At 40.4% G+C, this 23,251-nt stretch overlaps 1 protein-coding gene across 1 annotated transcript in view; it reads right to left on the bottom strand.

The window, feature by feature from the left end:
* The window catches only part of LOC139981193 (uncharacterized), an 81,391-nt gene that overhangs the window by 42,460 nt on the left and 15,680 nt on the right, over window positions 1-23,251 (bottom strand). The window contains exons 7-29 of the mRNA XM_071993399.1: window positions 22,899-23,012; window positions 20,190-20,303; window positions 18,282-18,395; window positions 17,531-17,644; window positions 15,623-15,736; window positions 14,871-14,984; window positions 12,156-12,269; window positions 11,061-11,174; window positions 10,318-10,431; window positions 9,906-10,019; window positions 9,331-9,444; window positions 8,615-8,728; window positions 8,360-8,473; window positions 8,001-8,114; window positions 7,227-7,340; window positions 6,954-7,067; window positions 6,261-6,374; window positions 5,410-5,523; window positions 4,685-4,798; window positions 3,307-3,420; window positions 2,665-2,778; window positions 1,972-2,085; window positions 418-531 (exon numbers count right to left, since the gene is read on the bottom strand). Of these exons, the coding sequence (XP_071849500.1) occupies window positions 418-531; window positions 1,972-2,085; window positions 2,665-2,778; window positions 3,307-3,420; window positions 4,685-4,798; window positions 5,410-5,523; window positions 6,261-6,374; window positions 6,954-7,067; window positions 7,227-7,340; window positions 8,001-8,114; window positions 8,360-8,473; window positions 8,615-8,728; window positions 9,331-9,444; window positions 9,906-10,019; window positions 10,318-10,431; window positions 11,061-11,174; window positions 12,156-12,269; window positions 14,871-14,984; window positions 15,623-15,736; window positions 17,531-17,644; window positions 18,282-18,395; window positions 20,190-20,303; window positions 22,899-23,012 (2,622 nt within the window). The remainder of the gene's footprint in view (window positions 1-417; window positions 532-1,971; window positions 2,086-2,664; window positions 2,779-3,306; window positions 3,421-4,684; window positions 4,799-5,409; window positions 5,524-6,260; window positions 6,375-6,953; window positions 7,068-7,226; window positions 7,341-8,000; window positions 8,115-8,359; window positions 8,474-8,614; window positions 8,729-9,330; window positions 9,445-9,905; window positions 10,020-10,317; window positions 10,432-11,060; window positions 11,175-12,155; window positions 12,270-14,870; window positions 14,985-15,622; window positions 15,737-17,530; window positions 17,645-18,281; window positions 18,396-20,189; window positions 20,304-22,898; window positions 23,013-23,251) is intronic.

The following is a 23,251-nucleotide window of genomic DNA, read 5'->3' as shown; positions in this document are numbered from 1 at the left end:
TTTTATCAGTTTTATATTGAGCTATAATTATTGTTAAAGATGCTAAGAGAATATCAGCTCTCCAAAAAGGTTCGAGATACCCTTGTTAGGAGCTAAAGAAAACAAAACATGCTTTGGGACAAACGCAGGAACATTAAAATACTTATTACGTAATGCTTATACATCTTTCAATATCTGTAAATGAAATATGTCAAGAGCCTAGCCTACAAGTCCCATTTAAAAACAAAAATAGTTCATATTGTTAACAAGTTATTGGGCTAATTACCAACTGATTACAACCTTCTTTGCAACATGAACTTTTTCATGATTTTCGTCAAAATCTACATCTTTTATGTAACGTTTCAATTCCTTGTGTGTGTTTTTATGAGTTGTTTTATTGAATTAATAGATAATAAAACAAGACCCATTCATACTCACCAATTTGACAAAATTCACCAGTGAAATCATTTTGACATAGACACAAAAACAATGTACCGAGGTTGATACAGTCTCCATTATCTCCACAGGGATTAGACAGGCAAGGATTGGGAGCTGGTGGTTATGAATATGTAAAATAATATGATACTATTTAATTATTAAAAACGCAAAAGGTTTTGATCCACATTGCATATGACATAGAATTTGTTTCAAAAGATTGATGTATCAATTAAAACAATAATTTGGTCCTCCTTTTGCTTTAATGATCATCTCGTAGAATATGTATCCCTATCGTAGGTTTATTTTGTTGCAATGTGGCAACAGATATATTCAGTTCAGCCCCATCGGACAATAATTGAATTGAATCGCTCTGTACGTAGGAATTTAGTTTTGTAAAGCAACGACTCATTTCGGCTTGCGTGTTTACGCTTGTACACAAAACAGTTTCAGTCTGTCTATTTAGGGCCTTTGAAACAGTAGCATTTAAGCAATGTGACTATATCTATGGTTTGGGAACACTGGTATATATATATCACACGATTTCTTTGCTCTGGTAACTTGTGTAATGGTAGAGTTTGTGTGAAAATCACTGCACACCACGAAAGGGACGGAAACGATGAACTAAGAAATGAACAAGACATTACATTCTAGAGACTGGCGCTATAGATTATCATTCAAGATAATAACAACTGTAAGTTAATTTCAATAACAAAATAAAGATCTCTATGAATATAGATCAGCAACAGATAGGCTATATGTAAATATTATCATATTCACATTAGTTTAATAGGGTATTCTGGCAATAATTCCGTGTATTTATTTCACGCATTTAGCGGCATTATACGTCAACGCATGTGCGAAGGTAGGGAAACTTTTTTTCCCTCGCGTCGTGAGTTTGACTCCCAACTGTTACAAGTAGAATTGTCTATTTACGGCAAATGTTTGGTCAAACAATCAATGAGGTCACAGTGCTAGTGGATAGAACCTAACAGCTCAGCAAAATCAGCGAGATATTCAGCACCACTATCCTTTAATAGAAGATTAATGCCTTTACTATCGCGAGTTTATCGTACACCATTTCTACATGTAAGTGATCATGTTGTAGTATTTAACGATGTACATACAAAAATAGATGATGATCATAAACTTCATCATCATATTTTAGATTAATATAACATACGTGTTCACGCATAACAGCATGCATGTTATTACGATGAAACATTGGTGCACAATACATCCCTACATCATGTGTATGTGATACACCGGTGCCTTCCAATCATAAGGTCTCCAGTTCGAGTCACTCCAATATTAATGTAAGTCATCCAGTTACAGAGTTGTTGACAATTGACAATTCATAATCATGGACGTTAAATATGAATCTAAGAGACTAACTTCGGTCAGTTTCGGGCTTTGATAAGCCAATGAGGCTTCTTCGCGAGTTCCAGGCTCTAAAAAAATCTACAGGCATACATACACACCATCGGGTTCTTTTAGTACATCATTTTACATGACTAGTTCTTTTGTGGAGATCCATAACAAAGTAAGGTCACTTACCATTCTGACAGAATTCTCCAGTGAAACCATTCTGACATTGGCAGATGAAGCGAATGTTGAGATTCAGGCAAATTCCATTATTTCCACAGGGGTTCGAAGTGCAAGGATTTGGAGCTGGACACACGGGATGAAAATTGAATCTTTCGATTAGAAGTAGTCGATATAGCATCGGAAAGTGAAATTTGAATAGTCTTTTGATCAAATATTCATGCAAATGTAGCCACGATTATCATACTTAACTGAAACATTTGAGATAGATAGGGAAGGGAGAGGGGGGAGAGAGAGAGTGGGATCTGTTACGTCGCCAATGGTGTTGCAATAAATTTTGGCGCCCCCCTCCCCCATCCCAGTGCCGTCAGGTAGGAAGATACACAAATTTTGACTGTTACTCACTCAAATTACTTTCGTCTTCCTCCAATTTTCTACTTATTTAAAGCTGAGATAAGTTCTGGAAACGATAAAGACCAAACAAATGGGCCCTTTGGTGGACTTATAGACCCAACACCGGCATGGCTTTGCGTTCCGCGGGTACCTTGTATTACTCGCATTCTGTGACCCGCCATTCACAACGTTGCTCTCATTTTGCTGTGTCCCACCTCCCTATACTTATAAACGTCTAAGACGTCACAATGTAATATTGCTTAATGATGTTGTTTATCTTTCAGTGTGTATACATTTGTCAAGTCCACTCACTATTTTGACAAAGTTCTCCTGAATATCCATTTAGACACTGGCACGTAAACGCTCCATCGGAATTCAGACATATTCCATTATCTCCACATGGATTCGAGATGCAACGATTTGGAGCTATAAGAAAATAAGAGATTCCAAGAAATAGAGATAAAACTCTATGAACTTAACTCTATTTCGAAAATAGCTGACGTTTCTTTCAATTTGAAATATGCGATCATATTTTCTCAGTTTTATATTGAGCTATAATTATCGTTAAAGATGCTGAGAGAATATCAGCTCTCCAAAAAGGTTCGAGATACCCTTGATTGGAGCTAAAGAAAACAAAACATGCTTTCGGGACAGAAGAAGGAATATTAAAATACTTATTCCGTAATGCGTATACATCTTTCAATATCTCTAAATAAAATATGTCAAGCGCCTAGCCTACAAGTCACATTTAAAAACAAAAATGGTTTTCATTGTTAACAGGTTATTGGGCTAATTACCCACTGATTACAACCTTCTTGGCAACATGAAATTCGTCATGTTTTTCGTCAAAATCTACATCTTTTGAGTTACGTTTCAAATGCTTGTGTGTGGTTTTTGTTTTGTTTTAGTGAATAAATAGATCATAGAGTGATTACAAGACCCATTCATACTCACCAATTTGACAAAATTCACCAGTGAAATCATTTTGACATTGACACAAAAACAATATACCAAGGTTGATACAGACTCCATTATCTTCACAGGGATTAGACAGGCAAGGATTGGGAGCTGGTGGTTATGAATATGTAAAATAATAGGATACTATTTTATTATTAAACAAATTTATCCACATTGCATATGATATAGAATTTGTTTCAAAAGGATGATGTATCCATTAGAAACAATAATTTTGATCCTTCTTTTTCTTTTAATGATCATCTCGTAAATTATGTATCCCTATCGTAGGTTTTTTGTTGTTGTTGCAATGTGGCAACAGATATATTCAGTTCAGCCCCATCGGACAATAATTGAATTGAATCGCTCTGTACGTAGGAATTTAGTTTTGTAAAGCAACGATTCATTTCGGCTTGCGTGTTTACGCTTGTACACAAAACAGTTTCAGTCTGTCTATTTAGGGCCTTTGAAACAGTAGCATTTAATCAATGTGACTATATCTATGGTTTGGGAACACTGGTATATATATATATATATATATATATATATATATATATATATATATATATATCACACGATTTCTTTGCTCTGGTAACTTGTGTAATGGTAGATTTTGTGGGAAAATCACTGCACACCACGAAAGGGACGGAAACGATGAACTAAGAAATGAACAAGACATTACATTCTAGAGACTGGCGCTATAGATTATCATTCAAGATAATAACAACTGTAACTTAATTTCAAAAACAAAATTAAGAGCTCTATCAATATAGATCAGCAACAGATAGACTATATGTAAATATGATCATATTCACATTGGTTTAATAGGGCATTCTGGCAATAATTCCGTGTATTTATTTCACGCATTTAGCGGAATTATACGTCAACGCATGCGCGAAGGTAGGGAAACTTTTTTCCCTCGCGTCGTGAATTTGACTCCCAACCTTTACAAGAAGAATATTCTACATTTACGGCTGAAATTAAGTCAAACCATCTATGAGGTCACAATACTAGTGGATAGAACCTAACAGCTCAGCAAAATCAGCGAGATCTTCAGCACCGCTATCGTTCAAAAGAAGATTAATGCCCTTACTATCGCGAGTTTATCGTACACCATTCATACATGTAAGTGATCATGTTGTAATATTTAACGATGAACATATAAAAATAGATGATGATCATTAACTACATCATCATCTTTTAGTTACATATAACATGTGTTTTCACGCATAACAGCATGCATGTTATTACGGTTAAACAAGGGTGTACAACACATCCCTACATCATGTGTATGAGATACACCATCGGGTTCTTTTAGTACATCGTTTTACATGACTAGTTCATTTGTGGAGATCCATAACAAAGTAATGTAACTTACCATTCTGACAGAATTCTCCAGTGAAACCATTCTGACATTGGCAGATGAAGCGAATGTTGAGATTCAGGCAAATTCCATTATTTCCACAGGGGTTCGAAGTGCAAGGATTTGGAGCTGGACAAACGAGATAAAAATTGAATCTTTCGATTAGAAATAGTCGATATGGCATCGGAAAGTGGAATTCGAAAAGTCTTTTGATAAAATATTCATGCAAATGTAGCTACGATTATCATACTTTACTGAAACATTTGAGATAGAGGGGGAGGGAGAGGGGGAGAGGGGGAGAAGGAGAGTGGTATCTGTTGAGTCTCAATGGTGTTACAGAGGGGCACATATCCACAATAATATTTGGCGCCACCCCCGGTGCCCTCAGGCATGAAGATACACAACCTTTGACTGTTGCACACTCCATTTACTTTCGTCTCCCTCCGGCCAAATTTCTACTGATTTATAGCTGAGATAAGTTCTGGAAACGATAAAGACCAAGAAGGGGCCCAATTGCGGACTAATGGACCCAACAACGACATGGCTTTGCGTTCCGCGGGTACCTGGTGTAACCCACATTCTGTGCCCCACTCCCCCCCCCCGCCCTACTCACAATGTTGCTCTCATTTTCCTGTGTCCACATCCCAGTACTTACAAACGTCTAGCGACGTCACTGTGTAATATTGCTTATATGATGTTGTTTATCTTTCAGTGTATATAAATTTGTCAAGTCCACTCACTATTTTGACAAAGTTCTCCTGAATATCCATTTAGACACTGGCAAGTAAACGCTCCATCGGAATTCAGACATATTCCATTATCTCCACATGGATTCGAGATGCAAGGGTCTGGAGCTGAAGAGAAAAAATAAAAGGAGATTCCAAGATCGATAAATTTAACTCTTTTTCGCAAATAGCTTACTTTTCTTTCATTTTGGAAAAAAATAGATCAAATTTTATCTGTAGTTTTATATGTAGCTGATGCTGAGACAATATCAGCTCTCCGAAAAGGTTCGAGATACCTTGTTTGGAGCTAAAGGAAATAATAAATGCTTCGGACAAAAGAAGGAACATCAAAGTACTTAGTACTCAATGCTTATACATCTTTCAATATCTGTAAATAAAGTATGTAAGGAGGCTAGCCTACCAGTCACATTTCCAAACACAATTATTGTTATTGTTAACAAGTTATTGGGCTGATTACAACCTTCCTGGCAACATGAAATTCTTCATGATTTTCATCAAAATCTAAACCTTTTGAGTTACTTTTCACATGCATGTGTGTTTGTTTTCTGTGAGTTTTCTTTTAATGAATTAATAGATGATAGAGTGGTTATAAAACCCATCCATACTCCATTTTGACATTGACACAAAAACAATGTACCGAGGTTGATACAGACTCCACTATCTCCACAGGGATTAGACAGGCATGGGTTGGGAGCTGGTTATAATTAATGTGAACACAATTAATGACGACAGTTAAGGAAAGGGGAAATATTTTATTAACATTAACAATTCATGTTGTAGGCTACAAATAAGAAAGGAAATTTATCGTATAGTTTGTTTTATCAGATCTGACATATTTTGTTTACCATTTTGACAAATATCCCCGGTGTATCCATTTAGACACTGGCATGTAAAGGCACCATCAGCATTTAGACATATTCCATTATTTCCACAGGGATTCGAAGTGCAAGGGTTTGGAGCTGTAAGAAAAAGATTTTGAGAGAAACCAGTAGCCTGGGGAGGGGGTATGCTCCCCAACTCTATCGTGTGTCGAGGAAAATGTTGAGTGTAGGACTTTTGTAAATGTTAAAAGTATTAGCACAGCATTGCGTTTAGACCCAATTATAGACCAATAAGTTGTCTAAATATGCCACACAATGCACTTCTTTACGTCAACATTTTAAGTTTTTTCTGAGGGACGTCCCCAAACCTCCCCCCCCCCCCGACCCGACAAGGGAGACACATTCGACGACCCAACAGACATGCTCCTCATTCGATATCGTTTTATCAGCCTACAGCCTGTCCATATAAAGATTCACGCCCGTACCCAAGATCACTCAGGGAAATTTGGCATTTAGCGCCCCTTCCCCTCCCTACATCTCCACCTTTGAAATCCTGTGCAAGTCATTTTAAGAAACTTTTCTAAACTTTCATGATTAGCTTTCTTTCGTTTTTAAAAGAAAATCCTCTTTTTTTCTGTAAATAGAACTGTTATTGAATAAATGAAAGTACATACCAACTCTGGCCACTGTCAAAATATGAAATATTAGCCCACTTACCGTTTTGACAAAGATCTCCGGAATATCCATTTATACATTGACACGTAAAGGCACCACTGAAATCTTGACATATTCCGTTAACACCACATGGATTTGTGTTACAAGGATTTGGAGCTGCAAGGAAAGGAACGGTCATAACTTTTGGTGACGACGACGATGATGATGGTTGTGATTGTGTCTCCATTTTAGTGGTTGATTGTTCTTATAACATAGAGAATTCCCATTCTAACCTTTTATCTTAGACACGAGAACGATAAGGTCCCGAATACTTACCACTTCGACAAAGATCTCCAGTGAAGCCATTTCGGCATTGACACAAAAAGAACGTCCCAAGGTTGACACATAATCCATTATCTCCGCATGGATTAGACAGGCAGGGATCGGGAGCTGGTGGTAATATAATTAAATGTAATGTGAAAACAATTAAAGACAATAGTTCAGTGATTACGTTAGTTTAGGCCTGGTAATAATGTAAACTTGTGTTGGTTATATTTAACAAAACTAATCTCAACCGTCTGTCGAGGAAACCGTTTAGTGTAGGACTTTGATAAATGTCAAAAGTATTAGCACAGCATTGCAATTTAGACCTAAATATAGACCTATAACTGGTCTAAATATGCCACAGAATGCACCATTTGACGTCTAATTTGAAGGATTTTTTTGGAAACGTCCCCAGATCTCATCCACCCGATCCCCCCTCCCAACAAGAGAGACACTTTCAACTACCAAACAGACACGCTCCTCATTCATTATTTGTTTTATTAGCCTACGGCCCGTCCATATAAAGATTCATGCCCCTACCAAGATCACTCGGGATATTTGTCATTTACTGCCCTTCCCCTCCCCCCGATCTCCACCTTTGAATTCCTGTGAAAGTCATTGTAAGAAACCTTTTCTAAAATTTCAAAATTAGCTCTGATATCTTTCGTTCTGAAAAGAAGATCCTATTTTGTAAGTTTTCTCTATAAAAAGAATTATTATTGAATATACATGAAAGTATATACCAACTCTGGCTACTGTCAAAATATGAAATATTAGCCCACTAACCGTTTTGACAAAGATCTCCGGAATAACCATTTATACATTGACACGAAAAGGAACCACTGAAATCTTGACATATTCCGTTAACACCACATGGATTTGTGTTACAAGGGTTTGGAGCTGCAAAAAAAAACGGTACGGTCATGATCGATCAATGACAAAATATTGAGAAATGTCATTGAAGCAAGATAAATCTACGGGATCCGACGGTGACGGTGACGGTAACGATGACGATGACGATAACGATGACGTTGATGGTTGGGATTGTGTCTCCATTTTAGTAGCTGATTTTTCTTATAACATAGAGAATTCCCATTGTTGCCTTTAATCTTAGACACGAAAACGACAAGGTCCCAAATACTTACTTCTTTGACAAAGATCTCCAGTGAAGCCATTTTGACATTGACACAAAAACAACGTCCCAAGGTTGACACATAATCCATTATCTCCGCATGGATTAGACAGGCAGGGATTGGGAGCTGGTGGTAATTAAATGTAATGTGAAAACAATTAAAGACAATAGTTCAGTGATTACGTTAGTTCATAACAATGCGGTTGATAAGCTTGATTTAAATAGCTTACAACCCTATGTTTTATCAGAGCTGACATATTTTGTTTACCATTTTGACAAAGATCTCCGGTGTAACCATTTAGACATTGGCATGTAAAGGCACCATCGGAATTTAGACATATTCCATTATCTCCACAGGGATTCGATGTGCAAGGGTTTGGAGCTGTAAGAAAAAATGGAAGAGAGATTTTGTAAGAAAACATTGTCCGGGGGAGGGGGTAGCCACCTCCCCACCTTTATCTGTCTGTCGAGGAAAATGTTTAGTGTAGGACATTTTAAATGTCGAAGTGTTAGCGCAGCATTGCGTTTTATAATTAATTATAGACCTATAAGTGGTCTACATATGCCAGAGAATGCCCCTTTCGACGTCTAAATTTGACGGATTTTCCAAGGGAACGTCCCCAGATCTCATCAACCACCCCTATCCCCCCCCCCCCCACCCCATCCGACAGACAAGGGAGGCACATTTGACAACCCAACAGATACGCTCCTCATTCGATATTTGTTTTATTAGACTGCAGCCCGTCCATGCAAAACTTTATTCACCTACCAAGATCACTTGGGAGAAACTTGTCATTTAGTGCCCCTTCCGATCTCCCCCTTGAAATCATGTGAAAGTCATTGTAACTAGCTCTGATATCGTTCGTTTTCAAAAGACAATACTATTTTTTAAATTTTCTCCGTCAATAGATTTGTTATTGAATAAACATGAAAGTATATAACAACACTGGCTACTGTCAATATATGAAATATTAACCCACTTACCGTTTTGACAAAGACCTCCGGAATATCCATTTATACATTGACACGTAAAGGCACCACTGAAATCTTGACATATTCCGTTATCACCACATGGATTTGTGTTACAAGGATTTGGAGCTGCAAAAAAAAAACGATACGGTCATTATCGATCAATACAACATATCGAGAAATGTCATTGAAGCAAGATAAATCTACTGAAACATTCTCGAGCTTTTGTAAAATGATGTCAGGACTTCATCAAACAGTCTATATGGGGATTGTGTGTATGTGTGTGTGTGGGGGGGGGGTGAGTTATGATATCATAAGACACTGAAGTAAATGTCGTCATTAGTCTGTTTTTTTATTTCAAAGCTAAATTCTCTAAAACATATAGAATCTGCAAAATCATCAGGTATTTCAAGTTGAGTGAAGATGAAAGTTGATAAAGTTGACCCTGAATTTTCATTACTTTTGGTGACGATGAAGATGATGGTTGTGATTGTTTTTCCATTTTATTTGGTGATTGTTCTTATAACATGGAGAACTCCCACTCTAAGACACATCTTAGACACAAGAACGATAAGGTCCCGAATACTTACCACTTCGACAAAGATCTCCAGTGAAGCCATTTTGACATTGACACAAAAACAACGTCCCAAGGTTGACACATAATCCATTATCTCCGCATGGATTAGACAGGCAGGGATTCGGAGCTGGTGGTAATTAATGTGAACACATTTAACGACGAAAGTTGAGGAAAGGCATATTTTTTTATTAAAATAAACAATTTATGTTGTACGATTCAAATACAAAAAAGGAAAGTTTTCGGAAATGTATCGTTTAGTTTCAAAATAGTTTAAGTTGTTATTTGAGCATAGTATCTAGTTTAACTATGCTATAGCATTGATGAAACATGGTGAATAATTAACCCAAAGCAACGAAAGAAAGGATCATACGAAGATAAAAAGCTTACAACCCTTTGTTTGATCAGAGCTGACATATTTTGTTTACCATTTTGACAAAGATCTCCGGTGTAACCATTTAGACACTGGCATGTAAAGGCACCATCAGAATTCAGACATATTCCATTATCTCCACAGGGATTCGAAGTGCAAGGGTTTGGAGCTGTAAGACAAAATGGAAAAGCGATTTCGTAAGAAACCGGTGTCCGGGGAGGGGTAGCCACCTCTCCACCTTTATCTGTCTGTCGAGGACAATGTTTAGTGCAGGACATTTTAAATGTCGAAGTATTAGCGCAGCATTGCGTGTTAGAATTTATTACAGACCTATAAGTGGTCTACATATGCCAGAGAATGCACCTTTTGACGTCTAAATTTGACGGCTTTTCCTGGGGGACGTCCCCAGATATCATCAGCCACCTCTACCCCCCTCCCCCACACCATCCGACAGACAAGGGAGGCACATTCGACGACCCAACAGATACGCTTCTCATTCGATATTTGTTTTATTAGACTGCAGCCCGTCCATACAAAACTTTATTCCCCTACCAAGATCACTCGGAAGAAACTTGTCATTTAGTGCCCCTTCCCCTCCCCCGATCTCCCCTTTGAAATCATGTGAAAGTCATTGTAAGAAACGTTTTCAAATATTTCATAATTAGCTCTCATATCGTTCGTTTGGTAAAGAAGATCCTAGTTTAGGTTTTCTCCGTCAATAGAATAGTTATTGAATAAACATGAAAGTATATAACAACACTGGCTACTTTCCAATATATGGAATATTAGCCCACTTACCGTTTTGACAAAGACCTCCGGAATATCCATTTATACATTGACACGTAAAGGCACCACTGAAATCTTGACATATTCCGTTATCACCACATGGATTTGTGTTACAAGGATTTGGAGCTGCAAAAAAAACGGTACGGTCATTATCGAACAATACAACATATCGAGAAATGTCATTGAAGCAAGATAAATCTACTGAATCATCCTCGAGCTTTTATAAAATGATGTCAGGACTTCATCAAACAGTCTATATGGGGATTGTGTGTTAGTGTTTGCTCGTTAATAATATCAAAGTGTATAACGTGTATTTTAGTTGCTATAGTCGGTACGCCGTCTATATAAACACCTTGTCTCTGGTGTTGGTAGATGAACAAAATAATACCAAACTATCGCAATACCTTTCGACATTTCCTCAACGAAATACGAGTAGCAGGTTCATATAACCCCCCCCCCCCCCCACTGACACACACACACACATACCTGTCCCAATTTCCTGCACGTCTACTAATTATCATTGCAGCTGGTATATGTGCAGTACATAACGGGACCAACTGACAAAATGTGTTAAGGTGAATGTAAACAGTGTTGACACTGACCAATATTTTCTTCCAAATATGTTAGATTCAGCATTTGCAAGTTCATCTTTTTTACAAATGAAACATTATAACAAACAAAGAAAAACACGAAAAAGAAATTGAAGCACATGCGACGTGATGACGTCATATTTAGACTTGCTCAAGTCTTCAACTTTCTGTGTGAAGGAACAATTAAGGTGTAACTTCTCCCAAATGGAATTAGCTTTTGCATAGCTAACTAATGAGACTTTTGGTAGTGTTGACGATGACGATGACGATGTCCATGTCGATGACGAAGATGGAAACGGTAAAAGTGGCGATGACGATGACGATGACGATGATGATGACGATGTCGATAACGAAGACGGAGACGGTGAAGGTGACGATGACTGGTAGAGATGATGATGACGATGATGGTTGGGAAATTGTGTCTCCATTTTAGTGGTTGATTGTTCTTATAACATAGCGAATTCCCATTATTGCCTTTCATCTTAGACAAGAGAACGATAAGGTCCCAAATACTTACTTCTTTGACAAAGATCTCCAGTGAAGCCATTTTGACATTGACACAAAAACAACGTCCCAAGGTTGACACATAATCCATTATCTCCGCATGGATTAGACAGGCAGGGATCGGGAGCTGGTGGTAATTAAATGTAATGTGAGAACAATTAATAACAATACTTCAGTGGTTACGTTAACTCACAACAATGTTGTTGATTAGCTTGTGTATAGCCAGGTTTCACTTTAGAAAGGCGGAAAAAGTTGATTAATAGGGGAATTTCTGTTTTGTCTTTAATTTGGATTAACAATGTTATGGAACCTTATTCGGGGAGGAAATGTTCAGAGAAAAAATATGATCATTCATCAATTTCTAAAAAGAGTTGGTAAACAAGTTTCCATCGTAAAACAATATCACCTAAACGGGGCGATGTTTTTTATAGTTGTTTTGAGGGAGTTTTTACTCACAAAATTCTGTCATGTACGCTATATCTGATGGTTGGGTTTGTGTCTCCTTTAACATTCGTTTGTTGAAATTGTTGAAAGTACCTCTTGCGCATGTCAAATTTAATAAATTGTTATATTGCTTTGAGTAATACTCGTTATAGGTTTGGTAATGATTCTTTGAAATTTGTGAACTTGATGCACACAACTGTTTATAGATTCAAACGTGATGGTTCTGCAAAAAAAAGTGACTTTTTGACTGTCTCATGTATACCGAGGTATATACCTAGTGTACATAGGCGTAGGAGGCGGGGTGCTGGGCCCCCCCCCCCCAACCAATTTTTGTGGTGAAAATTCGGGCAACATGCTGAGAATTTTTCGGGCACCTACTGGAAGAATAATAATTTGCAATGTGTTTTTCATTTTTTTTTTTGTGAAAATTCGGCAATATGCTGAGAATTATTCGGGCATCTACTGAAAGAATAATAATTTGCAACGTGTTTTTCATTGTTTTGGTGAAAATTTAGGCAATATGCTGAGAATTTTTCGAGCACCTACTGAAAGAAGAATAATTTGCAATGTGTTTTTCAAATTTTGGGGTGAAAATTCGGGCAATATGCTGAGAATTTTTTCGGGCACCTACTGAAAGAATAATAATTTGCAGTGTGTTTTTCAATTTTTTTGGTGAAAATTTGGGCAATATGCTGAGAATTTTGCGGGCACCTACCAGTGGCGGAGCATCCATACAGTCAGAGGGGGCGGATGCCCCCCTGACGGACTCAAATGGACTGCTGGCGCCCTTTTCAGCTTTTTACTTATTCGCGATTATTGACTTTTTTATTGCGCTCTCAAATACTTATTGACATTGTCACATTTTGTTGGTGCAATATTCTGACAAATGGCGATGACACCTATTTATTATTCGTTTATCTGCAAATTAGCAAGGCCCGGAAAGGGTCATTTCCGGCGATCTAGGGAGTATCTTTACTCAAAAAATTTCTGTACGCTCCGCGCCAACCTGTGGTGGCGCTCCGCTTAGATAGTGTCAAAAGCGCCCCTGCAGACCATTCTCTCCCCCCCCCCCTCGACCAATACCTCTAGCTCCGCCACTGGCACCTACTGAAAAAATAATAATTTGCAATGTGTTTTTCAATGGTTAAACTTATATTATTATTATTATCGTTATTGTTGTAACGACTTCCCCAATAATTGTAACCGATATGGAAGGGTAATAACACGGAAAATGATTTTATGTTATTGGCAGGTGATGTAATAACTGGTGGATGCCTATATGATATGCACATTAACATGTGGAACGCGCGCGAAAAAAATTTGGTTATATTTTTCGGGCAAGTCGTTACAGCCCCCCCCCCCCCCCAAAAAAAAAATCAAATGAGGCTCCTACGCCTATGCTAGTGTATAAATGTCCACAAACAACAGTCGGTTTAATTATCTTTCTTGAAGAATTAGTTAAACCAATCATTTCATCATTTGCATTTAGTATAAGGTCATTCCACTGTTTACCCTAATTTATGCGGAACATTATAATCGGGGACAGGGCGGGCTAATATGAATTCCAACTGACCTAATTATATTCCTATGAAGCTACTTGGCTCCTTCAAGTGTTACTTTTATCATTTCTTCAATTCAGCCTACTAAGCCACGGAAAGTGCACGTACTAGTAGACAAATTTCTCAGGTAGTAACTCCATTCTGACACTGACATATGAAACATATTCCAAGATTTACGCAGGTTTTATTGCAGGTTTACGCTAAGTTCCAAAATACTCACCATAGGACTTTTTTATAAATGTCAAAATTATTAGCACAGCATTGCGTTTATACCTAATTATAGACCTATAACTAGTCTAAATATGCCACAGAATGCACCATTTGACGTCTAAATTTGAAGGGTTTTCTGGGAAACGTCCCCAGACCCCTCACCTCCCCACCCCACCCGACAAGGGAGACACCTTCAACGACCCAACAGACACGCTCCTCATTCGATATTTGCTTTATTAGCCTAAAGCCCGTCCATATAAGAATTCATGCCCCTACCAAGATCACTCGGGGAAATTTGTCATTTTGCGCCCCTTCCCCTCCCCGATCCCCCTTTGAAATCCTGTGCAAGTCATTGTAAGAAACTTTTCCAAAATTTCAAAATTAGCTCTAAGAACTAAAGTTTGGAAAAGAAAATCCTATTTTGTAAGTTTTCTCTATAAAAAGAATTGTAATTGATTATATGAATGTATACTAACTCTGGCTACTGTCAAAATATGAAATATTAGCCCACTTACCGTTTTGACAAAGATCTCCGGAATATCCGTTTATACATTGACACGTAAACGCACCGTTGAAATCTTGACATATTCCGTTATTACCACATGGATTTGTGTTACAAGGGTTTGGAGCTGGGGGAAATGAAACAGGCATTACCGATAAATGACAAAATATCGAGAAATTACATTGAATCAAGATTAATCTATAATAATAATAATAATCAGCAGTTATTTTTACGACGACGCTTGAGTGACCACAAATGTGGGAGAAGCCCGCAAGAGCTAATGGATTACAACTTACACTTCAGGTGGCTTCCAATTCAACATCTTAACTCAAATTAGGAATCTTTTCTATTTAGAAAGTCATTTCAGATGGAAAAACCGTAGATTACTCTTGGATGAAGAACCCACATTATATGGCCCGGCCATGTATCGAACCCGGAACCGCCCGATTGCTAAGCCTCATTGCTTCAATTGTCACCGCCTTTATCCACTCGGCCACATCACCGGTCCTTACGAATCCAGCCAGTTGGAAAATTATGATTCTATACCACCACCCCGCCCCCCCCCCTCCCTCGAACCCGTCCCAATCACACGACCCTAGCAACGTCTCTGCATCTAATACATGCAATACGCTGACTTTACGGTTTACGTCCAGTTCAGGAAACCGTGTGTAACAAGTTAATGCTATATATATATTATCACGCTGAGTAATATCAAGTGTAAATTGCTATGAAGATTAATTGAAATTTAAGTTTATAAACACTCACGGTTTTGACAACGTTCTCCGGTAAATCCATTCTGACACTGACATATGAAAGTTATTCCAAGATCTACGCACATACCATTATTTCCACAGGGGTTATTCGTACACATACCAGGAGCTAAACATAGCAGAATATCAGAAACAGAATATATATTAACGAATGATATCAATTGAGCTGAAAATTAATCACATTCAAGGATTATTTCTTTTTATTAAGTACCCTGTCAGAAATTCATCATAAATAAGATAGTATTCGAATATGTTTTAGGTCGCGTTGTGCCATTCGGTGACAGGACAAAATCCCCCCGGACAAAATCCCCACGGACACCATCCCCCCCCCGGACAAAATCCCCCCGGACAAAATCCCCCTAGGACAAAATCCCCCCGAGCCAAAATCCCCCTGGACAAAATCCCCAAGCCAAAATCCCCCAGGACAAAATCCCCCCATGCTATAAAAAATCCCATCAATTCTTTACAAAAATGCGTCATCCCGGTCCCCCCTGTGTCCCCTGTCCCCCGGCACCCCCGGTCTCTGTTACCGTCATCCGGTACCCCCACTGGTACCCCCACCGGTACCTCCACCAGTTCCCCCACAGGTACTCTCAGTGGTACTCTCAGTGGTTCCCGGACCAGTACCCTGACCAGTACTCCGACCATACCCCGACCGGTACCCTAATAGTTAGCCTGACAGTTACCCCCACCGGTACCCCCACTGGTACTCTCAGTGGTACCCCCACTGGTACTCTCAATGGCTCCCTGACCAGTATCCCGGCCCGTTCCCCGGCCCGTACCCCGGCCGGTACCTCGACCGGTATCCCAACTGGTATCCTGAAAGGCACCCTGACACTTACTCTGACACGTACTCTGGCACGTACCCTTACTAGTACTGGTACAATGACCAGTACTTTGACCAGTACCTTGACCAGTCCCTTGAATGTCACACTAACAGGTAGCCTCACAATTACCCTCACTGATCTCCCGACCAGTCCCCTGACCGGTACCCTGACCAGTATCCTGACCAGTACCCTAACCAGTACACTAAGTGGAACCCTGACCGGTACAGTGACCAGTATGATGACCGGTACCCTGACCAGTCACATGAACAGTACCTTGACCGGTACCCTCACAGGTACCCTAACATCAGCCCTCACAGTTACGCTCGCCAGTACCCTGACTGGTACCCTGACCAGTCCCCTGACCGGTACCCTAACCAGTGCAATGGTCCATACCTTGACTGTCACACCTGGGCCATCCCTGATTGTTGCAGGCAGGCTTTGTATGGGTCAGGGGGATATTGTCTGGGGGATCTTGTCCGGGGGGATTTTGGTTTGGGGGGATTTTTGGCCGGGGGGATTTTGGCCGGGGGGATTTTGTCCAGGTGGGATTTTGTCCTAGAACCGTGCCATTCGCCTGATGTAGAAATTCACACGTATCATTTTAAACTATGTATGATGTAACGGGTACCACTGAGACATATCAAGTACCATTGTACGATATCAAGTATCACTGAATGATTGCAAGTTTCACTTAAACTGACTTAAATTATCACCTTTGCACCAATTAACGGTATGTAAGCCTAACTCACAGTTTTGACAACGTTCTGCGGTAAATCCATTCTGACATTGACAATATGAAAGTTATTCCAAGATCTACGCACATACCATTATTTCCACAGGGGTTATTTGTCATGTTGGGCCCTTCCCCTCCCCTCGATCTCCCCCCTTTTGAAATCCTGTGCAAGTCATTGTAAGAAACTTTTCCAAAAAATTCAAAATTAGCTCTGATATCTTAAGTTTGGAAAAGAAGATCCTATTTTTGTAAACTTTCTCTATAAAAAGAATTGTTATTGAATATATAAAAGTTATATACTAACTCTGGCTACTGTCAAAAAATGAAATATTAGCCCACTTACCGTTTTGACAAAGACCTCCGGAATATCCGTTTATACATTGACACGTAAAGGCACCACTGAAATCTTGACATATTCCGTTATCACCACATGGATTTGTGTTACAAGGGTTTGGAGCTGGGGGAAATGAAACAGGCATTACCGATAAATGACAAAATATCGAGAAATTACATTGAATCAAGATTAATCTATAATAATAATAATAATCAGCAGTTATTTTTACGACGACGCTTGAGTGACCACAAATGTGGGAGAAGCCCGCAAGAGCTAATGGATTACAACTTACACTTCAGGTGGCTTCCAATTCAACATCTTAACTCAAATTAGGAATCTTTTCTATTTAGAAAGTCATTTCAGATGGAAAAACCGTAGATTACTCTTGGATGAAGAACCCACATTATATGGCCCGGCCATGTATCGAACCCGGAACCGCCCGATTGCTAAGCCTCATTGCTTCAATTGTCACCGCCTTTATCCACTCGGCCACATCACCGGTCCTTACGAATCCAGCCAGTTGGAAAATTATGATTCTATACCACCACCCCGCCCCCCCCCTCCCTCGAACCCGTCCCAATCACACGACCCTAGCAACGTCTCTGCATCTAATACATGCAATACGCTGACTTTACGGTTTACGTCCAGTTCAGGAAACCGTGTGTAACAAGTTAATGCTATATATATATTATCACGCTGAGTAATATCAAGTGTAAATTGCTATGAAGATTAATTGAAATTTAAGTTTATAAACACTCACGGTTTTGACAACGTTCTCCGGTAAATCCATTCTGACACTGACATATGAAAGTTATTCCAAGATCTACGCACATACCATTATTTCCACAGGGGTTATTCGTACACATACCAGGAGCTAAACATAGCAGAATATCAGAAACAGAATATATATTAACGAATGATATCAATTGAGCTGAAAATTAATCACATTCAAGGATTATTTCTTTTTATTAAGTACCCTGTCAGAAATTCATCATAAATAAGATAGTATTCGAATATGTTTTAGGTCGCGTTGTGCCATTCGGTGACAGGACAAAATCCCCCCGGACAAAATCCCCACGGACACCATCCCCCCCCCGGACAAAATCCCCCCGGACAAAATCCCCCTAGGACAAAATCCCCCCGAGCCAAAATCCCCCTGGACAAAATCCCCAAGCCAAAATCCCCCAGGACAAAATCCCCCCATGCTATAAAAAATCCCATCAATTCTTTACAAAAATGCGTCATCCCGGTCCCCCCTGTGTCCCCTGTCCCCCGGCACCCCCGGTCTCTGTTACCGTCATCCGGTACCCCCACTGGTACCCCCACCGGTACCTCCACCAGTTCCCCCACAGGTACTCTCAGTGGTACTCTCAGTGGTTCCCGGACCAGTACCCTGACCAGTACTCCGACCATACCCCGACCGGTACCCTAATAGTTAGCCTGACAGTTACCCCCACCGGTACCCCCACTGGTACTCTCAGTGGTACCCCCACTGGTACTCTCAATGGCTCCCTGACCAGTATCCCGGCCCGTTCCCCGGCCCGTACCCCGGCCGGTACCTCGACCGGTATCCCAACTGGTATCCTGAAAGGCACCCTGACACGTACCCTGACACGTACTCTGGCACGTACCCTTACTAGTACTGGTACAATGACCAGTACTTTGACCAGTACCTTGACCAGTCCCTTGAATGTCACACTAACAGGTAGCCTCACAATTACCCTCACTGATCTCCCGACCAGTCCCCTGACCGGTACCCTGACCAGTATCCTGACCAGTACCCTAACCAGTACACTAAGTGGAACCCTGACCGGTACAGTGACCAGTATGATGACCGGTACCCTGACCAGTCACATGAACAGTACCTTGACCGGTACCCTCACAGGTACCCTAACATCAGCCCTCACAGTTACGCTCGCCAGTACCCTGACTGGTACCCTGACCAGTCCCCTGACCGGTACCCTAACCAGTGCAATGGTCCATACCTTGACTGTCACACCTGGGCCATCCCTGATTGTTGCAGGCAGGCTTTGTATGGGTCAGGGGGATATTGTCTGGGGGATCTTGTCCGGGGGGATTTTGGTTTGGGGGGATTTTTGGCCGGGGGGATTTTGGCCGGGGGGATTTTGTCCAGGTGGGATTTTGTCCTAGAACCGTGCCATTCGCCTGATGTAGAAATTCACACGTATCATTTTAAACTATGTATGATGTAACGGGTACCACTGAGACATATCAAGTACCATTGTACGATATCAAGTATCACTGAATGATTGCAAGTTTCACTTAAACTGACTTAAATTATCACCTTTGCACCAATTAACGGTATGTAAGCCTAACTCACAGTTTTGACAACGTTCTCCGGTAAATCCATTCTGACATTGACAATATGAAAGTTATTCCAAGATCTACGCACATACCATTATTTCCACAGGGGTTATTTGTCATGTTGGGCCCTTCCCCTCCCCTCGATCTCCCCCCTTTTGAAATCCTGTGCAAGTCATTGTAAGAAACTTTTCCAAAAAATTCAAAATTAGCTCTGATATCTTAAGTTTGGAAAAGAAGATCCTATTTTTGTAAACTTTCTCTATAAAAAGAATTGTTATTGAATATATAAAAGTTATATACTAACTCTGGCTACTGTCAAAAAATGAAATATTAGCCCACTTACCGTTTTGACAAAGACCTCCGGAATATCCGTTTATACATTGACACGTAAAGGCACCACTGAAATCTTGACATATTCCGTTATCACCACATGGATTTGTGTTACAAGGGTTTGGAGCTGGGGGAAATGAAACAGGCATTACCGATAAATGACAAAATATCGAGAAATTACATTGAATCAAGATTAATCTATAATAATAATAATAATCAGCAGTTATTTTTACGACGACGCTTGAGTGACCACAAATGTGGGAGAAGCCCGCAAGAGCTAATGGATTACAACTTACACTTCAGGTGGCTTCCAATTCAACATCTTAACTCAAATTAGGAATCTTTTCTATTTAGAAAGTCATTTCAGATGGAAAAACCGTAGATTACTCTTGGATGAAGAACCCACATTATATGGCCCGGCCATGTATCGAACCCGGAACCGCCCGATTGCTAAGCCTCATTGCTTCAATTGTCACCGCCTTTATCCACTCGGCCACATCACCGGTCCTTACGAATCCAGCCAGTTGGAAAATTATGATTCTATACCACCACCCCGCCCCCCCCCCCCTCCCTCGAACCCGTCCCAATCACACGACCCTAGCAACGTCTCTGCATCTAATACATGCAATACGCTGACTTTACGGTTTACGTCCAGTTCAGGAAACCGTGTGTAACAAGTTAATGCTATATATATATTATCACGCTGAGTAATATCAAGTGTAAATTGCTATGAAGATTAATTGAAATATAAGTTTATAAACACTCAAGGTTTTGACAACGTTCTCCGGTAAATCCATTCTGACACTGACATATGAAAGTTATTCCAAGATCTACGCACATACCATTATTTCCACAGGGGTTATTCGTACACATACCAGGAGCTAAACATAGCAGAATATCAGAAACAGAATATATATTAACGAATGATATCAATTGAGCTGAAAATAATCACATTCAAGGATTATTACTTTTTATTAAGTACGCTGTCAGAAATTCATCATAAATAAGATAGTATTCGAATATGTTTTAGGTCGCGTTGTGCCATTCGGTGACAGGACAAAATCCCCCCGGACAAAATCCCCACGGACACCATCCCCCCCCCGGACAAAATCCCCCCGGACAAAATCCCCCTAGGACAAAATCCCCCCGAGCCAAAATCCCCCTGGACAAAATCCCCCCAAGCCAAAATCCCCCCAAGCCAAAATCCCCCAGGACAAAATCCCCCCATGCTATAAAAAATCCCATCAATTCTTTACAAAAATGCGTCATCCCGGTCCCCCCCCCCGTGTCCCCTGTCCCCCGGCACCCCCGGTCTCTGTTACCGTCATCCGGTACCCCCACCGGTACCTCCACCAGTTCCCCCACAGGTACTCTCAGTGGTACTCTCAGTGGTTCCCGGACCAGTACCCTGACCAGTACCCCGACCATACCCCGACCGGTACCCTAATAGTTAGCCTGACAGTTACCCCCACCGGTACCCCCACTGGTACTCTCAGTGGTACCCCCACTGGTACTCTCAATGGCTCCCTGACCAGTATCCCGGCCCGTTCCCCGGCCCGTACTCCGGCCGGTACCTCGACCGGTACCTCGACCGGTATCCCAACTGGTATCCTGAAAGGCACCCTGACACGTACCCTGACACGTACTCTGACACGTACCCTTACTAGTACTGGTACAATGACCAGTACTTTGACCAGTACCTTGACCAGTCCCTTGAATGTCACACTAACAGGTAGCCTCACAATTACCCTCACTGATCTCCCGACCAGTCCCCTGACCGGTACCCTGACCAGTATCCTGACCAGTACCCTAACCAGTACACTAAGTGGAACCCTGACCGGTACAGTGACCAGTATGATGACCGGTACCCTGACCAGTCACATGAACAGTACCTTGATCGGTACCCTCACAGGTACCCTAACATCAGCCCTCACAGTTACGCTCGCCAGTACCCTGACTGGTACCCTGACCAGTCCCCTGACCGGTACCCTAACCAGTGCAATGGCCCATGCCTTGACTGTCACACCTGGGCCATCCCTGATTGTTGCAGGCAGGCTTTGTATGGGTCAGGGGGATATTGTCTGGGGGATCTTGCCCGGGGGGATTTTGGTTTGGGGGGATTTTGGCCGGGGGGATTTTGGCCGGGGGGATTTTGGCTGGGGGATTTTGTCCGGGGGGATTTTGTCCGGGGGGGATTTTGTCCTAGAACCGTGCCATTCGCCTGATGTAGAAATTCACACGTATCATTTTAAACTATGTATGATGTAACGGGTACCACTGAGACATATCAAGTACCATTGTACGATATCAAGTATCACTGAATGATAGCAAGTTTCACTTAAACTGACTTAAATTATCACCTTTGCACCAATTAACGGTATGTAAGCCTAACTCACAGTTTTGACAACGTTCTCCGGTAAATCCATTCTGACATTGACAATATGAAAGTTATTCCAAGATCTACGCACATACCATTATTTCCACAGGGGTTATTGTCATGTTGGGCCCTTCCCCTCCCCTCGATCTCCCCCCTTTTGAAATCCTGTGCAAGTCACTGTAAGAAACTTTTCCAAAAAATTCAAAATTAGCTCTGATATCTTAAGTTTGGAAAAGAAGATCCTATTTTTGTAAACTTTCTCTATAAAAAGAATTGTTATTGAATATATGAAAGTTATATACTAACTCTGGCTACTGTCAAAAAATGAAATATTAGCCCACTTACCGTTTTGACAAAGACCTCCGGAATATCCGTTTATACATTGACACGTAAAGGCACCACTGAAATCTTGACATATTCCGTTATCACCACATGGATTTGTGTTACAAGGGTTTGGAGCTGGGGGAAATGAAACAGGCATTACCGATAAATGACAAAATATCGAGAAATTACATTGAATCAAGATTAATCTATAATAATAATAATAATAAAACCTACACTTCAGGTGGCTTCCCAATTCAACATCTTAACTCAAATTAGGAATCTTTTGTATTTAGAAAGTCATTTCAGATGGAAAAACCGTAGATTACTCTTGGATGAAAAACCCACCTTATATATGGCCCGGCCATGTATCGAAC

This window comes from Apostichopus japonicus, chromosome 15 (genome assembly GCF_037975245.1).
Source record: "Apostichopus japonicus isolate 1M-3 chromosome 15, ASM3797524v1, whole genome shotgun sequence".
NCBI classification, from domain to species: Eukaryota; Metazoa; Echinodermata; class Holothuroidea; order Aspidochirotida; family Stichopodidae; genus Apostichopus; species Apostichopus japonicus.
The sequence above is the reverse complement of the archived record's forward strand: the minus strand, read 5'-3'. Positions and strand labels throughout refer to the sequence as shown.